Source organism: Silene latifolia, unplaced genomic scaffold (genome assembly GCF_048544455.1).
Source record: "Silene latifolia isolate original U9 population unplaced genomic scaffold, ASM4854445v1 scaffold_200, whole genome shotgun sequence".
Taxonomy (NCBI): Eukaryota; Viridiplantae; Streptophyta; class Magnoliopsida; order Caryophyllales; family Caryophyllaceae; genus Silene; species Silene latifolia.
In genome coordinates this window covers 376,324-396,574 of record NW_027413164.1, presented here as the reverse complement: position 1 = coordinate 396,574, position 20,251 = coordinate 376,324, and the positions used below count along the sequence as shown (strand labels likewise).

At 36.5% G+C, this 20,251-nt stretch overlaps 1 protein-coding gene and 1 non-coding gene across 2 annotated transcripts; both read right to left on the bottom strand.

The window, feature by feature from the left end:
- Positions 1 to 5,817: 5,817 nt before the first annotated feature.
- On the bottom strand, positions 5,818 to 6,729 carry LOC141638634 (uncharacterized). The gene has a single exon (XM_074447976.1). The coding sequence runs from the start codon at positions 6,727 to 6,729 to the stop codon at positions 5,818 to 5,820; it is 912 nt and encodes a 303-aa protein (XP_074304077.1).
- A 7,027-nt stretch (positions 6,730 to 13,756) lies between these two features.
- LOC141638638 (small nucleolar RNA R71) lies at positions 13,757 to 13,863 on the bottom strand. Its single transcript, XR_012542171.1, has one exon. It is a non-coding gene; the product is annotated as a small nucleolar RNA R71 (small nucleolar RNA).
- Positions 13,864 to 20,251: the final 6,388 nt, after the last annotated feature.

The window sequence follows — 20,251 nt, the reverse complement described above, 5'->3', positions numbered from 1 at the left end:
GATTACTAAGACCATGTTTATTAGTAGGTTTGTTAGCTCTAGTTCCTGCATTAAAATATTAATTTTTGTTCCTAAACCTACTTACAAGCCCTTCCTACTATTTTTCGTGTTTTATCAAGCCTTGCCTTAACTGACCTCAATCCAATATCTCTCCTACTTTTGTTCTACCATGAAAATAAAAAATGATCAAACTAAAATATGTCAAATATGGTCTCTAAATGTAGAGCATAAAATATTATAATTATTAGTATAAATCTTAATTTTTTATAATTTACAAATTTAATGTTATAATTGTTTTAAAAAAGCAAAGAAGGAGAGTTTCATTGTGGTTTTATAAAAAAAATCCCTTCGCCTATTGCGTGTTGTCATGTGGTGCGTTCCACTAGATGTTCCAAGGTTCTATACTTGAACGTTTCTACGACTAGGTCCAGCTTTCTATTTTATTTTCACTTTATTTTCTTTATTTCTTGTTTGTCTTTATTGAAGACCTTGTTGCTTAGACCTACCGATAAGAGTAATCTAATAATGATTGTGTTATGGCTTGGCTATGTATGAATTCCTCTATACACTTCTTCATTTATCAAAAGTTTTGATCACATTCTTCGTTCTATTCAAAACCCTTCAACTTGCTCTGCTTCTTCTCATCCCCTAATTTTTGTCTCCCTCTCATTGCAAAAACAACTTCTTCTCCCATTAAAATTTCTTGCTTGAGACTTTATCAACTTCATTTCCACTTAGAACCTTCCAAACTCTTGTTAGAATGACATGCTTTTCCCCAACACATATTACAAAGTGGTCACATTCAAGACATTTAAAATATGCTTTTCTTGAACAATTAGTGGCACTGTAGACGGATATATCCGTCTAAAGTAAAAGACGGATCAAATATGCTTAAAGTGGTGACATTTTTAGGCCTCACCATGCAACTTATTGCTTGTCTTATGCTTAAAGTGAGTGGATATTTGGTACGTCTATATCTATAGACGGATATCTCCCGTCTATAATGAGAATTTGTGTTTCTTGAATTGCTTGTAGATTCAGAGATCTTAATGACGTATTTCTGCCGAAATAAGCTTATGTTCTAAATTGAATACTCGTAATGGGAGTGCTCCTCCAACAAGCTGAACAAGACATCAAAATTTGGTGGAAGGGTACAAATAAGATTAAAAGAATAGAGGAAGGAAATAAAAATAGGAGAATAGAGGAAGGATGGGAAAGTAACATATAAATAGGAGATTTAAAGAGAGAAGTATATATAAAATTAAAGAGGAAAGTTAAAGTAACAAAAATGAGGGGAAAATTGGTAAATTATACCATGAACCCAGGAGTATGGTGCATGGTACTCTCTCCACTTAATTTTTTCTTTTATTAAATAAATCTTAAATTTAATAAATTAGAAAATAAAAAAAAAATCATTTTACATAATTTTTATTCCTTTACAAATAGAGATCATCTTTGATATATTTTGTTATTTATTTTATTTTTCCTCACATATTCACATCATGTAATTAATATATTTATATAATCTCACATAATTATTTTTATTCTTTTAAATTATTTTTGTATTATGCGGTTTTGATATGGAATAAAACGTTCATGATCATTGTTCAATATATTTGAACAAATAAAGCCATATTCACTAAACTATAAATGTCATATTCACTAAACTGAAAGTGAATATAATAGATTCATATGATGAATATCACACTACATAATACGTATTCATCAAACTACACTGTCATGTTCACTAAACTGAAAGTGAATATGATAATGTCACATTATGAATATCGCACTATAAAACACATAATATTAAACAACATTGTCATATTAATTAAACTTAAAATGAATATAATAGTGTGATATCGTGAATGTAACATTACATAACACTTAAACCAATAGGTCTCGTTGATAAGTATAATTTTAGTGTCATTTTACCCCATATTTAATCATTTATTCGACTCGATTTTTGTGCCCTTCAATCGACTTAATAGTTCATTTTACTATTTTAATTAGTGATTATTAGTTCAATCATGTTTATTGCGAATAATGGTTATTTGTCAAGTATTCGATAACGCTTTATTTTGTTTTAATTTTGTAGGAGTCGATTCAAGAATAAAGAGAGAGCACATAACCCGAGACTAAGAAGACGGGTCAAAGATGGTCCAAGAAAAATTCAAGTGGATGAAAAGGAGATGAATTATACAAAAAAAAGTTGACTTATCAAACTATCTAGCCAAAGCAAATCCCATGTCTTCTTCATAGCCTTCCCCGCAAATCCCTTTTTGATCATGTCAAACCAGCCAAGCATTTCACTACATAACCTTCCATCGCATCATACCTGAAATTAATCACCATGCACGACGACCTGCTCAATCGAGTCACCATGGCTCAAATTGAAACCCGACATCAACCACACCATTCCACCATTAACCACCTGCACCACCATTAATCAACAATAGCAGCAGCTGACCCACCACGGCTGTCACCTTGTCGACACCTGCATTTCACCATCAATCCACGACAACCCCTTACCAATTAACTCCGTCACCACCACCAATTGCTCGCCCTGCTCGTGTTCCCATCATCACAGCAACAATAACCATTAGCACGGCCATCAAGTCGGCATCGAAACCCGACATCAAAACAGTAGCCATGACCACCTGCTCAATCCATATCGACAACCACGGAACCACCGTCCTGCTCATCTCACCTGAATTACTGCTCCGTCATCCACCATCACCGGCAACAGCAACAACACCGTGGGACCACCATCGACTAAATTCGACCACGGCGGCAGCAACAGCGCACATTAGCACATAACACTCCTAGCCGGGTCACCGACTGCCTCCCCACCGGCCTGGACAACACAATCAATTCATCTCGTTCTCTTGCGTTCCCAGCCGGGCACCCGTCTACCGCCTACCCGGCTCCCACAACTCTCCTTCTCAAAATCGCACTCCCAGACGGGGCACTGTCTGCCGCCCCCATCCCGGCTGGGAATACATCAAATTTCCCCCTTGTTTCCAGAGAACTCCCAGTCGGTGCCACCACCGGCGGCCGGTGGACCGGCTGAGCCCCTTCTTGGCGTGGTTCTTGGTTTCCCTTTTTCTTCCCTTTTTTCGTGTCTTCTCCCCTTCCCTATTTTGTTTGTGTCGATTGTTAGGAGATTAAGATTATTATTATTGTTATTGTTATTGTTGTTATTGTTATTGTTATTATTATTATTATTATTATTATTATTATTATTATTATTTTTTTTTTTTTTTTTTTTTTTTTTTTTTTTTATTTTTTTTTTTGCAGAAAGCTTGGATCTTAATATTAAACAAATAACGTTATAAGTACAAGATCCCAAACTACCTCTATAAGGAAGGTCAGAGAGACCACCTAAGCCAAAGGAAAAACCAAAAGAACACCAAGAGGGCTACACCCTTAACAAGAACGAAGCATCACTAGATATACAATCTTCCTAATAAGAGTAGAAGGAGAAGTTGATTTGCCTTCAAACACCCTCTTGTTTCTCTCCTGCCAGATGAGATACAAGGAGCAAAGAAGGGCACATCGCCTCTGACGCTTCAATAAGCTCTTGCCCCTGTTGCACCGTTGGAACCAGCGAGCAATTCTACTAAGGACATTAGGGGCGCCTATGTGAAGCCATTGAGAAATAAAGAGCCAAATCTTAGAAGAGAAAGGACAAGTGAAGAATAAATGGGACCTGCATTCAGCATTGCATTCACACAATGCACACCGATTAACCAAGTAAAGCCCTCTAGCACGGATATTATCAATAGTGGAAAGCTTGTTTTGAAGTGCAAGGAGGCTGATCACAACATGCTTAGGAAAGTTCACAGAGTCCCCAAGGGTTCGAGCCAGAGGGAAGCATTCCCCATGGTCACGAAATAATTCATAAGCTTGGGACTTAAAATCAGGGCGCAAGAGGAAGAGCTTTGCATCAGCAGCTGAAGAAAGGAGTCTCGGCAGTGGATAATACTATGCCAGCTCCAAGAGTAGGCAAGAGTAATCAGGAAGTCCCAAACACTCACCCCTTTTAAAACATAAGCATTGATCCATCTTACCCAAATTGTAGGTGAATCAAGCTCAATTTTCCTAAGCCAATCCAACATGAGGCACTTATTCCAACTAAGGATCTCCTTGATGTTAATGCCACCTTCAACAAGAGGACAACAAAGACTCTTCCAGCTTTTGAAGACCATCCTTCGTTGCCCATCCCCAATACCCCAAATAAAATTTTTACAAAGTTTGTTAATTTTCTTGATTATCCCCTTAGGCAATAAAACACTAGCCCCCCAGAAATTTTGAAGCCCAAAAATGACTGAGTTGACAAGAGCACACTTACCAGCGTAGCTCAACAAATGATTTGCCCAATGATTAATTTTGCTTCTTATCTTTTCCAACAAAGGCACAAACATCTCTAGTGAGTCGACGAGCCTTTGAAAAGGGAATACCCAAATATCTCACAGGGAGAGCACCCTCTACATATCCAGTGGCAGTGAGAATAAGACTCTTAATCTGGAGTGAGACACCTCCAAAGTAGAGATTAGACTTCAGAGGGTTGACTCTCAAACCAGAAAAAGAAGCAAACTGGTCAAGACAAACATCCACAGCCTGAATGGATGGCAAGTCACCTCGAGTAAAAACCAATAAATCATCCGTAAAAATAAGGTGAGTGAGATTAATTTTTACGCATTTGGGGTGATAGGAAAATCCAGAGTAAGTAGGAAGTCGTCTAAGCAACCTGGATAGAACCTCCATACACAAGGCAAAGAGGTAAGGAGAGAGGGGGTCTCCTTGCCTCAGACCCCTCCTCCCAGGAAAGAACCCTTCAACAGACCCATTGATGTTAAGAGAGAAATGAGAAGCTGTGACACAAGCAAGCACCCACTTACTGAACTGATCAGGAAACCCAAATAATTTCAAACACTCAGCCAAGAAAGCCCAGTTCACAGAATCAAACGCCTTCTTTATGTCCACTTTCAGGATACAACGAGGAGTAAGATGAGCTCTGTTGTACTTAGCAGCCAACTCATGGGCAAGCATTGAGTTATCAAATAAATCTCGCCTCTCAATAAATGCAGCTTGCTCAAGACCAATAATAGATCCCAAAACAGTTTTCATTCTATTATCAAGAATCTTGCTGACTGTCTTGTAAAAGACAGTACAACAAGAAATAGGCCTGAACTCCGTAACAGATTTAGGTGCCTCAGTTTTAGGGATAAGAGATATAAGAGTAGAGTTAGCAGCACGCGGCATAACCCCTTTCTTGAAAAATTCCTGGACAGCAGCCACAAAGTCAGGCCCAGTAGTTGCCCAAGTATCCTTAAAAAAACCTGAAGAAAAGCCGTCTACCCCAGGACTTTTATTTCTGTCAATGGAAAAGAGGGCAGTTTCAATTTCAGAAGCTGTGACCATATTGTTCAGGTGAGGAACCTGACAGAGAATATTTTCCTGAAACAGATCTGCAGGGAGGGCAGCATTAGGTTCTGCAGTCCCTAAGAGGTTCTGATAATAGTTTAGAAATGCCTGAGTAACCTGTTGGTGCCCTTGACAAAGCTGCCCCTGAGCATCAGTGATAATCCCAATAGTATTCTTAGCCTTTCTAACAGCAATACTAGCGTAAAAGAACCTGGTATTCATATCAGAGAGTTTAAGATGGTGAATTTTAGCCTTACGAGAAAGCATTCCCATCTCGAGCTTCCTTAACAAGCCTATCTGATGCAAGAGATGCTTCTCTTGCGATGTAAAAGAACATGTTAAGGGAGAGTCTTGCAAGAGCAAACTGGCAATCCACGAAGCTTAAGTTTAGCAAACATGAACTCTAGAGGTTAAGTTAGTATAATCCTGAGAGTGAAGTTGCTTCAACACAGGCCTTAAAGCTCTCAATTTAGAAAAAAAGGAGAAAATCTTATTCCCAGAAGCAGGAGCATTCCATCCACTAGAAACACAGTCACCAAATTTAGGAGAAAGAGACCAACAATTAAGGTACCGAAAAGGCTTATGAATAGTATGAGTAGCTGCCACATTGAGAAGAATGGACGAGTGATCAGAGACTCCAGAAGGAAGAAAAGCAACAGATGACCCTGAAATCTGAAGGAACCAAGAAGAATTAACAAGAAGCCTATCTAATTTAGCCCACTTAGGAGAAGAGACTTGATTATTATGCCAAGTATAAACCCCTCCAGTATAAGGATGGTCCTCCAGAACACAAGAGTGAAGGCAATCCCTAAAATCCTGCATTTCCTTATCATGAAGAACACAACCCACCCGTTCCTCAGATCGAAGAGAAACATTAAAATCTCCCACACAAACCCAGGGATCAACCAGACCATGAGAAAGACTTTTAAGAGCATTCCATAGCTCAATTCTTTCCTGAGCTCTATTGAAAGCATAGACCACAGTAAGGAGGATATGCTTTTGAGAAGAAAAATGCAACAAGGAACAATGGAGGAATTGAGCACTAGAATCCAACACCCTCACCTGCACAGTAGCAGGATTCCACAAGAGCCAAATCCGACCACCAGGGTGAGAGTTATAATTTGTAGCAAGAGAATAACTACTAAACTGCCTTTTGTATATAACCGGAGCTAAATTACTCTTAATATGGGTTTCAATAACTGCCCCACAGTCAACCTTATTCCTTTTCAGGAATTCTAAAACCTCCTGCTGTTTTAGAGGATCATTCATCCCCCTCACATTCCAGGAGGAAATGATCATTGAGGTGATAGAGGGGGTGAAACCCCCCCAGGTTCAATTTCCACTGGGATTCCTGGAATAAGAACAAGCTGCACAGTCTAATCTTGGACTGCAATTTGAACCTGAACAGGATCTTCAGAATTATCCAGAGAAGAGAATTGGTTAGCCAAAGTAGTAACTACCTCAGCAGCACCAGGAATTGGAGTAGCTTTCCTCTTAGGAGTAACTTCAATAAACGTATCCTTAGCCTGCACAGAGGGGACATCCACTACAGCAGGTTGTTCAACCACCTTAGGCTTATAGACAGGTTTAGGTTTGTTTTTGCTGCACCTATCCTGAGTATGCCCTAACTTCTTGCACTTATGACAGTAATGAGGGACCCATTCATAATCAATCTTCTGCAAAATCTTTCCCCTATAAGGAGTGTGCAAAGCCATCCCTTTAGGAAGCTCCTTGGACAAATCAACCTCCACTAAAATTCTAGCAAAAACAATTTTACTCTTATTAGTAGTAGGTTCATCTGCACAAATAGGTTTTCCTACAAAGCTAGCAACCTTGCTTAAGGCTGCCTTAGACCAAAAACAAGGGTCTAAATTAGGAAAAATAACCCATATAGGAACCTGCGTAGCAATGTCCAATTCTTCAACCACCGTAGGAGACCAAGGCTTAAAAACCAGAGGGTACCCATTTACATTCCAAGACTCATTGAGAATACTATCCATATCTTCCTTAGTCAGAAAACGAAAGTAGAACCAACCACGCGAGAAATACATCACCTCAGGCGTAGTAACATGATTCCAGTGTTTGGATACCAACGAATTCAATTCCACAAGGGAAGTCTGGCGACCCATAACCGTTCCCACAAGAGTAGTACTCCAATAATCAACCTCCTCAGCAATATCCCCTTCCTCTATAACAATTTCCTCAGTACACTTAACATAAGACAGAGACATACCCTTACCAGACGATTTTAAAGCCTGCACATAGGGTTTTTTTAAAGCAGCAGTACCAGACGACTGTTGAGATGAACCCACCGGCGGGAGAATAGCAGAACTCCCCACCGGAGGATTCGAGCCCGGAACAACAACAGTAGGACTACCAGAAACCACAGAAACAGGAACACCTAGAAACCGGATTTAATCCCGAATTAGGTAAATTAGGGAAAGAACCAGAACTTACAATCCCAGGAGAACCAGATGGTGTGGCACGAGTATGACGAGCAGCGACCGGCAATTTGGGCGGCCGGCCCCTCGGCATGGCGGCGAAGCAAGCTTGAGTGAAACCACTCCACGTCGCGTTTGTTTTCAGAGGTTTTTCGTTGAGAGAGAAAGAAGAGAGAGACCGGAAAAATAGAATTATTATTATTATTATTATTATTATTATTATTATTATTTTTTTTTTTTTTTTTTTTTTTTTGCAAGAAAATTATAATCCTTTTATTCATCCAAAAGGGGAAAAAAATAAAAGGATATACATCATAGCAAAAAGATATCCACTACGCCTACCATGAGGAAGGCTAAGTATGAGTGAGTGTTCTTACAATTTGACTGTTAGCAGGGCAAACATGTAGTAAATTTACACTACTAGTAAATCTAATGTTACGAACAATCTGATCCACTGAGCTATCTTTACCAGTGAAGATTCGCAGGTTCCTCTCTTTCCAAATTGCATACACAGCATTTGTTAAACAGCATAGAAACCAAGCATGTTTCCAATGCCTCTTACTACACCGCAGTTGGCACCAGATCAATTCGTGTTGAAGCTTGCAGGTTCTGCCAGAAATGCCCATCCAGTTCAGTAAACTCATCCAAATTTGACTAGAAAATCTACACTTGAAGAACAAATGACCATGAGATTCATTAGCCTGTTTACAAAGAATGCAACGATTGGGAATCATAATCCCTTTCTTCATTAGCAAGTCCACAGTGGCAAGCCTGTGCTGGCTAGCTAGAGAGGCTATAACCCCTTGCCTAGGAATAACAGCACGACAATGAAGAGTTTTTAACCAAGGACAGCAAGGATATTTAGGACGGAACCAATGGTAAGCTGCCTGAACATTGAATTTGCCATCCTTAACCCAGCTCTGTAGTAGTGCTCTTGCATCAGGGATAGAGTGAGTGCATTGGATCATCTCATCCTTAACACAAAGAATGCTCCTAAAACTCTCAGAATAATGAGACTTACTGGGAGCCTCCCAAAGATTAACAGTAGAAAGGTTATAGGCTTTATTCCAAGCAGACCAAGCCCCATTTTGATTAGATTCTAAAACCCAAATCCATTTAGCTAGAAGTGCTTTGTTCCAGGAAAGTACTTCTTTGACATCAAAACCTCCCTCTTCCCTAGGGGAACAAAAACTAGACCAGCTTTTCATAACTAAACGTCTCTGATTGTCCTCAATATTCCAGAAAAAATCCTTACACATTTTATTAATCTTTTTAACAATACTTTTGGGAAGCAAGGCACTTGCACACCAGAAGTTTTCAAGCCCAAAAACAACAGAGGTAAGCAGTTGGAGCTTACCAGCATAAGAGAGGATTTTAGAGGACCAATGTTGCAAAGAGTGCTGAATTTTCCTGATCAAGACACCATACATATCAACGGTTGTTCTAGCAGTGTTCAGAGGAAGACCAAGGTACCTGAAGGGAAAGCTTCCTTCAGTAAACCCAGTCTCTAGCAAGATTTTGTCCTTAATATTAGCCTTAACACCACCAAAATAAATCTCTGTTTTATCAGTATTGGCATGAAGGCCAGACCAATCAGCAAAACTTTTCAAAGAGTCCAGTACAGCTAAGATTCAGGGAACATCACCCCTAGTGAAGACCATGAGATCATCAGTAAAGATTAAATGAGTGAGCCCAATCTTGCAGCATTTAGGGTGATATGACACCTGAGGATTAATGCAAATTTTCCTTAGATATCTTGAAAGAATCTCCATGCTAAGGACAAACAGATAGGGGGAGAGAGGATCACCCTGACGAATCCCACTTTTTCCTTGAAAGAACCCATGTACTGACCCATTAACTTTTAAAGAAAACCAGGAGCTTGAGACACAGCCCATGATCCAGGAGATAAAAAGAGGAGGGAATTTGTAAGCAGATAGCATAGCCTCAATAAACTTCCATTGGAGTGTATCAAAAGCTTTCCTTATGTCAACCTTTATAAGACATCTAGGAGTAAGATACTTCCTCCCATACCCTTTAACTAATGACTGAGATAACATGATATTTTCATGTATGTTCCTCCCCTGAACAAAAGCAGCTTGCTCATAGCCAATCAGATGAGGAAGAATGCTCTGCAATCTTTTAGATAGGACCTTGCTAATGGTTTTATAAAAAGTCGTACAGCAAGAAATGGGTCTAAAATCAAGCACAGATTCACACACCTTCTTTTTAGGAATTAAAGCTATCAAAGTAGAGTTAGCTTGCTTACTCATTCTCCCAGTGGTGAAGAAAGAATTGGCAGCTTTACAAAAATCAGCACCCACTAAATCCCAATTGTCTTTAAAGAAAGCAGATGAAAACCCATCAGGACCTGGGCTTTTATCTGAACCAATAGCAAATAAAGCTTCTCTAATCTCATCAGAAAGAACAGGCCTTATGAGATCACCCACAGTATGGTCAGGGACACAGGATCCCTGCTGAATAAAATCAGCATCAATAGGAGAGACTTCATGATGAGTGCCCAACAAATTCTGATAATAATCCACAAAACCAGCAGCAACATCATTTAGACCTTCTTTGTCAACCCCCAACCTATCTTTTATATGTCCCAGAATTTGATGTTGAGTTCTCTCATGAATTTTAGCATAGAAAAATTTGGAAGAACAATCATTATAAGCAATATTTTGAATTTTAGCCCTCTGCTGGAGGATGGACTTCTCAATCTTTTTAAACTTGCAATACTTCTGAATCAGCTCCTTCTCAGCAGCAATGAGAGCAGGAGAAAGGGGATTCTTTTGCAAATGCATCTGACAGCTAGAGAGATCCTCTTTAAGGATTTTAACCTTCTCAGCAATACTAGAATAATGAATTTTATGAAGCTTTTGAAGCCCACCTCTGACATTTTTGAGTTTTGCAAAAAACTTAAACTGAAGTGTACCAACCACTGGGGCCTCCCAGGCAGTAGTCACAGTAGTCTTATATTGGGGATGATCCATCCAGCAATTAAGGAAACTGAACCTACGTTTCCTAGGAGGATCATCAAAAACAGTCACCACCACAGGGGAGTGATCAGAGACCCCCGAGGCCATAAAATTTGCAGAAGTGGCAGGGAACTTGAGCAACCAGGAAGAATTGGCCAGAGCCCTATCCAACTTAGACCAAACCCTGGTAGTAGCATCTTGATTATTAGTCCAAGTGAGACCACATCCTGAACCAGTAACATCATCCAAGCAACAGTCATACAAGCAAGAATTGAAATCCAAAATGTCAGCTAAGACAGGAGAAGAATTACTAATTCTCTCATCAATATCCCTAACAACATTAAAATCCCCAAGCACAATCCAAGGACTCACTGAGTTTTTAAAATTGACCAAATGTTCCCAGAGATTATCCCTAGCTCTAGCCTCATTGTAAGCATACACCATAGTCAAATAGAATTTTTGGCAAGTAGCATTATGGTATATCTCACAATGGATACATTGAGCAGTAAGAGTAAGAGGGACTACCACCACAGTGGAAGGATTCCATAACAACCAGATTCTACCATTTTCATGAGAATCATAATTGCAACAATACTTGTAAGTACCAAAGTAACTTTGAAGAATTTTTTTTGCATTTTTCCTTATTATTATTATTATTATTATTATTATTATTATTATTATTATTATTATTATTATTATTATTATTATTATTATTATTATTATTATTATTATTATTATTATTATTATTATTATTATTATTATTATTATTATTATTATTATTATTATTATTATTATTATTATTATTATTATTATTATTATTATTATTATTATTATTATTATTATTATTATTATTATTATTATTATTATTATTATTATTATTATTATTATTATTATTATTATTATTATTATTATTATTATTATTATTATTATTATTATTATTATTACTATTATTATTATTTACTATTATTATTATTATTATTATTATTATTATTATTATTATTATTATTATTATTATTATTATTATTATTATTATTATTATTATTAGTAGTAGTAGTAGTAGTAGTAGTAGTATAATTAGACTAGTATAAAAAGACACCTCTCATTAGTTCAAGATTATTATACCTTAGATTATTCATTCATTAGATTAGAAAATTAGTCTCGCTTAGTCTCTCATTATTGTAACAAGAACCATAATATTTCTCCCTTTAATTTCCTTTAATCAAAAAATGCAATCTTTCTTCATCATTAATTTAATTCCTCTTTAGTTTATTCAAGTTCCAAAATTCTCATTAGTTTACATTTAGATTAGTGGGTTGCAATTTGAAGGAAGAAGAGATTCATCTTGCTCCTTTAATTAAGATTGGTATAATCCTTCTCTTAATTTCACTTCCTTTCATTTGTTTACATGCTTATTGTTTGCTTAATTACTTGTCTTTATATTATGCTTGTTCTTCCTATTTACATGATAAAGTTCTCATCTTTTATACTCATTTCTATTAGTATGTTTGAGTAGTGTATTGCTTGGGTGGATGAGTAATCTTGTGTGGTTAATAGGGGTAGATTATTGGCTTGAACAAACAAGTAATTCATGGGTAATTTCTCCTTTAATTGTCATGCATACAAAGTGTTTGTGGGAATGTCTCATTGAGAATTCGAGTCAATTTCACTATCTTATAACATGTTGGGTGAGAGCTTGACTTGTAGCTAGATATCACATGATGATTAGTGGGTCTTGGGTGATTAGAGCGAGAGTTCGATTACTCTTAATCTTGGGCTAGTCTCACAAATAGGGGTGGGGATTTACCTTTGAACTTACCTTAATCACTTGTTATTTATGCCATTACTTGAACCCTTTCTCTACATGAGTGAACCCGACCACCCTTGCTTCCTTAATTAGCATCTTAATCAATTTGTCATTGCTTGCTTTAGTTGTAGTCCTATTAGCTAATTTATCAATCATTCAACATTTGCTAGAACTAAACTAGGAAGTGGACAATTAATCTAAGAGCCAAACACCGTCTCTGTGGATCGACCTCCTTATCCTACTACATTCATTAGTTAAGTATTGAGTTTACAAATATTGTTTGCATATCGAGGAGCACGACAAACTCGGTATCAAAATGGTGCCGTTGCCGGGGACAGTGATATTGGATTAGATAAATTGTTTGTTTCTAGGCTTAGTTTACTTTGCTTGCTTGATTTTCCACCCTTGTCCTAGTGCATTCATTGCATTAGGACCATTTGATCTCTTTTTGAGTGTTTGTATAGGTGTAATACCGACTCTCTTGTCCATCTTGATCGAGAGATTGAGAAGTCTTTCCGGGTAAGAAGATGGTTAGCACTATCGGCTCTAAGGAGATCTCCACCTTCACCAAACCAACTACAAATACATCCATCTCCACCACCAATTCTCAACCAAACCATTCACCTAACCATTCACCAAACCACTCTCCAAATCACTCACCCACCCATTCACAACATTCAAACTCACCTAGCCCACCAAATACACAAAGAACCAATTTCATTGACAAAGAGATGTCGGACCAACCAATGGGTTACTACCATAGATCGGATCCTAATCGGTCTTACTCGGCAATTAATTATGGATTTCTTGCTCCTAATACTTTTGAGCTCCGTCATCATACAATCTCCTTTATTCAACAAGATATATTTCACGGCTTGAAGAGTGAAGATGCTCATGAACATCTTGTCTTATTCAAGGAAAAAGCGGGTATGATCAAGTACGATGACATCACAAAAGAGCAAATTCTTCTTATGCTCTTTCCTCTTTCCTTGAAGGATAATGCAAGAAAATGGTTGAATTCACATGAACCGGGTACTTTCACTACTTGGAAAAGCTTGTCAAGGGCTTTTATCAACAAGTTTTACCCTCCTTCAAAAACCGCTAGAATAAGACATGAAATCCAAACCTTCAAGCAAAAGCATCTTGAAACCTTAAGTGAAGCATGGAAAAGATTTATAGACCTTCTTACCTCTTGCCCACATCATGGAATCCCTAAGTGGATGACAACCCAAATTTTCTTCAAAACCCTTGAGCAAAGATTTAGGGATATGATTGTGTCAACCTCCGGTGGCAACTTTGACAATATGAAAAATGCCCAAATCACGGAGTTGATCTAAAATATTTCCGACATGGAAATTAGCTATGGAGGTAGAGAAGGTGACTATGGAAGAGAAAATGAGTCCAAAAGTGAAGTACCTTCAAAGCTAGAATTGGAAAACAAAGCCAAGTTGGATGTATTGTCAAAGAAATTTGATAGCTTTTTGGTGGAGAGGAAGCATGAAAATGCTTATCATGAAGAAAGACCAAATCATTCCAAGGTCTACTATGTTCAAGAGCCTAGGTCACCACCAAGGACCTACTCTCAACAAGGTCTTCCTCCTAGAAACTATCAACAATATGCTCCTACTTGTGAGAATTGTGGTGGTATTGGGCATTCTTATGACACTTGTTCATCCTTTCCACAACAAAACAACCAAACATACATTCCACCTTACTAAAATTTCCAACAATAAATTCCATATCCACCTTCACAAGAGCAATTTCAACAACCTTACCAACCTCCACTCATTGAACCTCCAAATGCCAACCCTCTCATTGAGAGAATGTTGGAAGAAATAGATACTAGAGCTCAACAAAGAGAAGCCCATTATGATCATCAATTCAAGAATTTGAGAACCGAACTCACCAATGTCCAAACTCACCAAAGGACATTTGATTCTCATGTAGCCAATCAATGGACTTATAACACTCAAAGAAGCTCGCATTCTTTGCCAACTCAAGGGCTTAACCCCGAAGTGTTGAGATTCAATAATATCATATGTTTACATATTCATACTATGAAAGTTTAATTTAGTCATAAAATTAAATCGGATCTTATGCATGCAAAACAAATACAAGAGCAAGGAGAAAAACGGTTCCTTACATTTGATATTCCGGATATTTGGGCACAAGTAAGGTCTCCTACCATCACTTGTTCTTGAGCTATGATGAGTATTAGGATGATCCTCCAAAGACTTCAAGTATAGAAGCCACTCCTCTTGATTGCACCCAAGATTATCCCTTATCTCTACTAAATAATATGTGCTAGATATTTGTTTAGTAGTTTACCTTAAAAATGATTACTAATACTCATATATTACATTAATAATATTAGTAATCTAATTGAACAAACTGGATCATCATTTCTCAAGTTTTAGAGAAGGATGAACAAAAATATATGAGAGAGGAAAGTTATGCATGTGTATGAATAAACATGCATGAGTTGAATAGGTAGAGAACAAAAATCTCTAGTATGTTAAAGGGGGTCACAGTTTTTAGGAGGTTGGGAGACCAATATATGGTCCTTCCTTTTTCCTTTTGTTCTTATCAAAACCTTAGGCATGTAAGGCTAGGTAAGTTGTGTTATGATGATGTTTGTTTTAGCTTATTAAAATAAATCACCACCATCCACTAGACCCTCTTCATTTCGGTCCATTTACTTAAAATGGACTACCATTTTATTTTGTCAATTTGTCATTTGTCACACAATATGTCACATGTAGTATGATACATGTTATTAATTAATTTAACGCATATTTATCACATAAATATCATTTTATAAATTAATTAAATTACATACAACAAATTGACTAGTGATACTTGATCACATAAATAAAATGGGTCATATAATTATAATTCACAACATCTTGTAATTATAATTAACCATTCATTCTCATCTTTATTGTTTCACAAACAATAAACAATTTTAGTAATAAAGTATTTCAATTACTAAAATAAATCTTATTTAATCCCATTACAATAAGATATCAATATTCTCTCTCGCAAATTGAATTGTTCAATTTTAAGGAATTGATTAACTTGTATCGTCATACAATTAGTCAACTTAACAGATTAAGGCATCATTCTTTAGGTGTGACCTTAAGGGATCAACTGACCACCACCGTCCCACGACAGTAACGTCAAACTCTAGCAAGCCAATCGTTACCGATTAATGTTGATCAGTTGACTATAAAATGAATCATCCCTTACGTATTCTAATATGAGATTTAAACATGTGATCTCAATATGATCAACAATGCGATCACATTATTGTCGGGGACACTCCAACAATCTCCCACTTGTCCTCGACAAGTGTGCGTCACCAATTCTCTTGTCCTATTACTATCTTCCACTCAATGCAAGTTGTCTTTCGGGTCGTACTTGCAAGTGATCACATCGAGAGTGGGTTCCTCGATCTGGAGAATAACTGATTGACTGGAATTATCTACCTTAGATACCTTCTGAGCGTTGCCACGCATTTCCAGTTCATTACTCCTCGAGTGGCCCTGAGATATTGTTTTAACCCTGACAAAGGGGTGGACAATTCCTATCGCATTATTCCCTTCGACTAGCCACAACTTATCATAACCCAAAATAAGCCCTTTAACCCCATTTACGAAGGTCGTAGGATCATAAATCAAAGTTACTCTGAAATTGTGCCACCTAGGGCGAACAGTCTTTAGTCAAAAGAATCGACTCATTAGAATACTATAGTAGCTCTTGCCACGATCAGGCTATATAAATTTACCAGAACTCTATAAGCGGTCATTAGGCCCGACAAAGTGTTCCTAACAGTCTGCCTATGTGATCGATTAGTTATCTCATATGACTCTATGGCACTTGAACTTGCCATCAATCGCATCACACTCTAGTCACTTCGAGACATCACCTCATACAAGTGACTATGGGTAAATACCATGTTAATCCGGGTTCACTTTAACGGGGTTCAATATTGTCTCCACAACCTGTTTGGATTTAACAAAGTATAAAACGAGTTTTTAGATAAAAACTCGAACGACAAATGTGATTATCACATATGAATAGTCAATACCTGATTACTACTTCATATTCTTGTAATCCAATTTGATCATGTATGTAGTTGTTCATCTCAATCCAATTGAAATGACATGACTCATCATGTTAAGCCTATGAGAAGGTTTTGGTTAGTAGGTTTTATCAACTTCTTGTACCTTACTTAACCTTACTACATACTCGTTTTCCTTTGTAATGTATACATTTGCATTACAAAACTTTCTGAGTACGTGTCTAGATCCAATCTAGACATAAGCTCTCTAGTCATAGAACAGCTCCCACTGTTTTTACAGTGTGCGGGACCCATCCCTCTCGCATATCTCATGATTGCAAGTGTACTCAATTTCCGTTGTAAGCATATCTCATTGTTCTTTATTGCCTAGAACGATTCTAACAAATCCATTTCTTAAATAACATAGCCACAATGGTTCATTAACCATCTTTAGGTGTTTTGAATACGGTTTTTATCCGAAACCTTATACAATCTTAACAGTCATTAGTGTAAGCCCTTACACCAATTTGTGAATTGCATCAAAAACACTTAACTTTACATCCTTAATGCTTCCTCAAGCACATACGGATAATCTATATGGCTACTAGGTAACTATTACTTAAATTCGATTTGAAACAATTCCAATTCATCATACTCAAAGTATATGAAGTGTTATACATCATTACTCATTTAATTGATCCGGTAGTGGAAGCAAATGGAATCAATCAAATATGTTCAACTCGATTGAACTAATCATGAATCTTATCAACATAAGACTTCTTATTTGGCGATAATATAATGTGGATTTATCTCCATAAATCTGGATATTAAAGATGTATTATATTACTCCACAAGTCTTAAATCATTCCCAATGATCAATATGTCATCCACATATAAGACTAATTAAAATTTCCGTAACTCCCATTAAACTTCATGTATAAACACAACTTCTCAACCTATCGAGAAAAGTTTTATAACATGATCAAAACATTGATTACAACTCATTGATGTCCTACTTAAGACCCTTTCTTAAGTTTCACATTATCTTAGGATTGCAAGAATCTACAAAACTCAAGATATGTATTGAATACATTCCTTCTAATTGAAGAAGTGGGTTTTAGATTCACTCGCTATATATCATCATAATGAAATACAATCCCTAAGAAGATCCAAATAGACTTAAGCATTTCAACTAGTGCAAAACCTTTTGCCACCAATCAAGCTTTGATATCTAACAATTCACTTGGAATTTATTTCGGATTTTCATGGCTCTAAGCCTTGTATTGAGTTGTGACTTAAACACTCTCATTTAAGTCATATGATCATTACTTTCCAGAAGTAACTTGAATCAAACAATTTCTTTGTAAGTTGCAAGCTCTTTACTTCCTAAAAGTAACACGAATTCATCATTTTCAACAAGTGATGAGTTCAACCTCCTAGGTTTCGAAGAAACAACGTCATGTAGCCAAGAAAATACAGTTTCTTGCGACATACAATTTTTGACACAATTCTTTTGTGGCTCTTGAATATTTTATCCCACTATGTCTTCTAGAAATAAACTTGTATTCTAAAAAGACAGCTTCATGAGCCACAAACCCGTTGTACTCGTGATTATTGTAAGAAAAAATGAGCATTTGTTTCTTGTGAAAACTTACAAGCATGGTACCTTACTTTTTCATATCTCATATGAATCGATTTAGATTTATTGGTAAAAATAAATTTAGACAAAATGATAAAATCCACAAAAGGATCAAGTAACTCAAAGTAACTTGATTAAAGTCCAAACCATATCGAATAAGGTTTGATATTTTCATTTAACTACACCTTATCCCATAATGCGCGCTAAGAGAGATTAACTTGTGATACTATATCACATTTTCTTTGGCTTTATATCAAAGTCTTCACTTTGATAATCCCATCACGACTAAATCGTGATTCCTGGAACTCTTTGAACTTCTTCAAAGATTTCTCTTTTTACCTTATTAAGTGAACACATTAGTGTCAACTTAAATCGTTGGTAAAAGAAAATGATCAACTTATTCTGTATCAATGATTTACATTCTCGATCTCCTTTTCAACCAAAAAGCACGAGACATCTTGCTTTGAATACAAGATACGCATATACCATAAGATTAACAATCTAATGGTTCCAAGAGTACTCGATAACTCTTTGCGTTCATCATTCCAGAATTTATAGTTTAATCTTGAGTTACCAATTTCAGTCTTGCATCATCTACATGATATATTATTCTAGTTTGGTTTAGAATATAATCACCTTGATAATGGGCTAGCCATACATCAAATCATGGTGTATAGGGTCACAAAAGTGAAACCTCTTTTGTATCTTAACAAGATTATATTCTTATTCAGAGTTTATGCACTTAATAGTCATAATTAAGGTACAACTTTAAACCCAAAACTAGATTGAATACACAATGACTCTATCTCTCGACATTATTTGATGCTAGTCGTCATATCATAATCATCTTATGTATCGAATACAATGATGAAAACCACCACCGGTTTCTAATATTGACGAAGTAGTACTAGCAAAATTTATGTCAATCAAATAAACATTTATAGAAGAAAGTGTCATTAGATGTCCCACAACTAACTTGCTGATTCTTCAATAATTTGGGGTAGTTTCCTTTCTAGCGTCCAACAATTAAGACAATGGAAACTTTATCGGTCGGGATTGATAGGTTTAGTATCGTTATTCTCAATAACTTTACTTTTAACATTACCTTGTATCAATTCCATTCTAATTTTACTTCTTTGAACCTCGTCCTTTTCTTAACGGTTAAGATAATACTCCCACTCATTTCAACGAGTCTTTGCTTAGAGAAGCAAAATTGAATTTCATGAAAACTGCTCTTCAATTCATTCGTTTAGTCTTAAAACTTTCATTGAAGTAGTTGCGGTATTTTGGTCAATTTTGATTTCCAACAAATCTAGTTACCAAAATGATGTAACGTTTCAAAGTACTTAACTCAATTAAGCATATGAGAAACAATTTATTGTAAGTAGATATGTTAGTCAAGAATAAAAAACCCTTTTGATCATGAATAACTTTCATCTATACTCTTCACAAGTGATCCTTCCAATGGATAACACGAGGTTTTAGAAGAAAATTCAAATTTTGTCTTTAGTTATGATGTTTTAATGGAGATTTGAACTAAAATCGAAATGATATCGTATAAATTGAGGTAAAGAAATAGAACAATATGATAACGGAATAATGAAAACAAAACATTTATCGTTATAATAATACTTGTAAATAATTTAACAAGTAAAGCATTTACATAGTGACCTCTACCCAACTATGATAAATGATCCCGCGATCCAAATTCATATTAACTTGGGCACGGGGTAGCCGATTCATCCCTTATCAATATAACTTGGTGAATTAACTCTTTAATGGATTCTACTTTTAGAACTCTCGGTCGATAAAATTACTCTAATATTTATCTATAGCCCGGAACATATGCGACGACGGTCACAAATACTTCCGTTGAGCTCAATCCAAATTTCGATG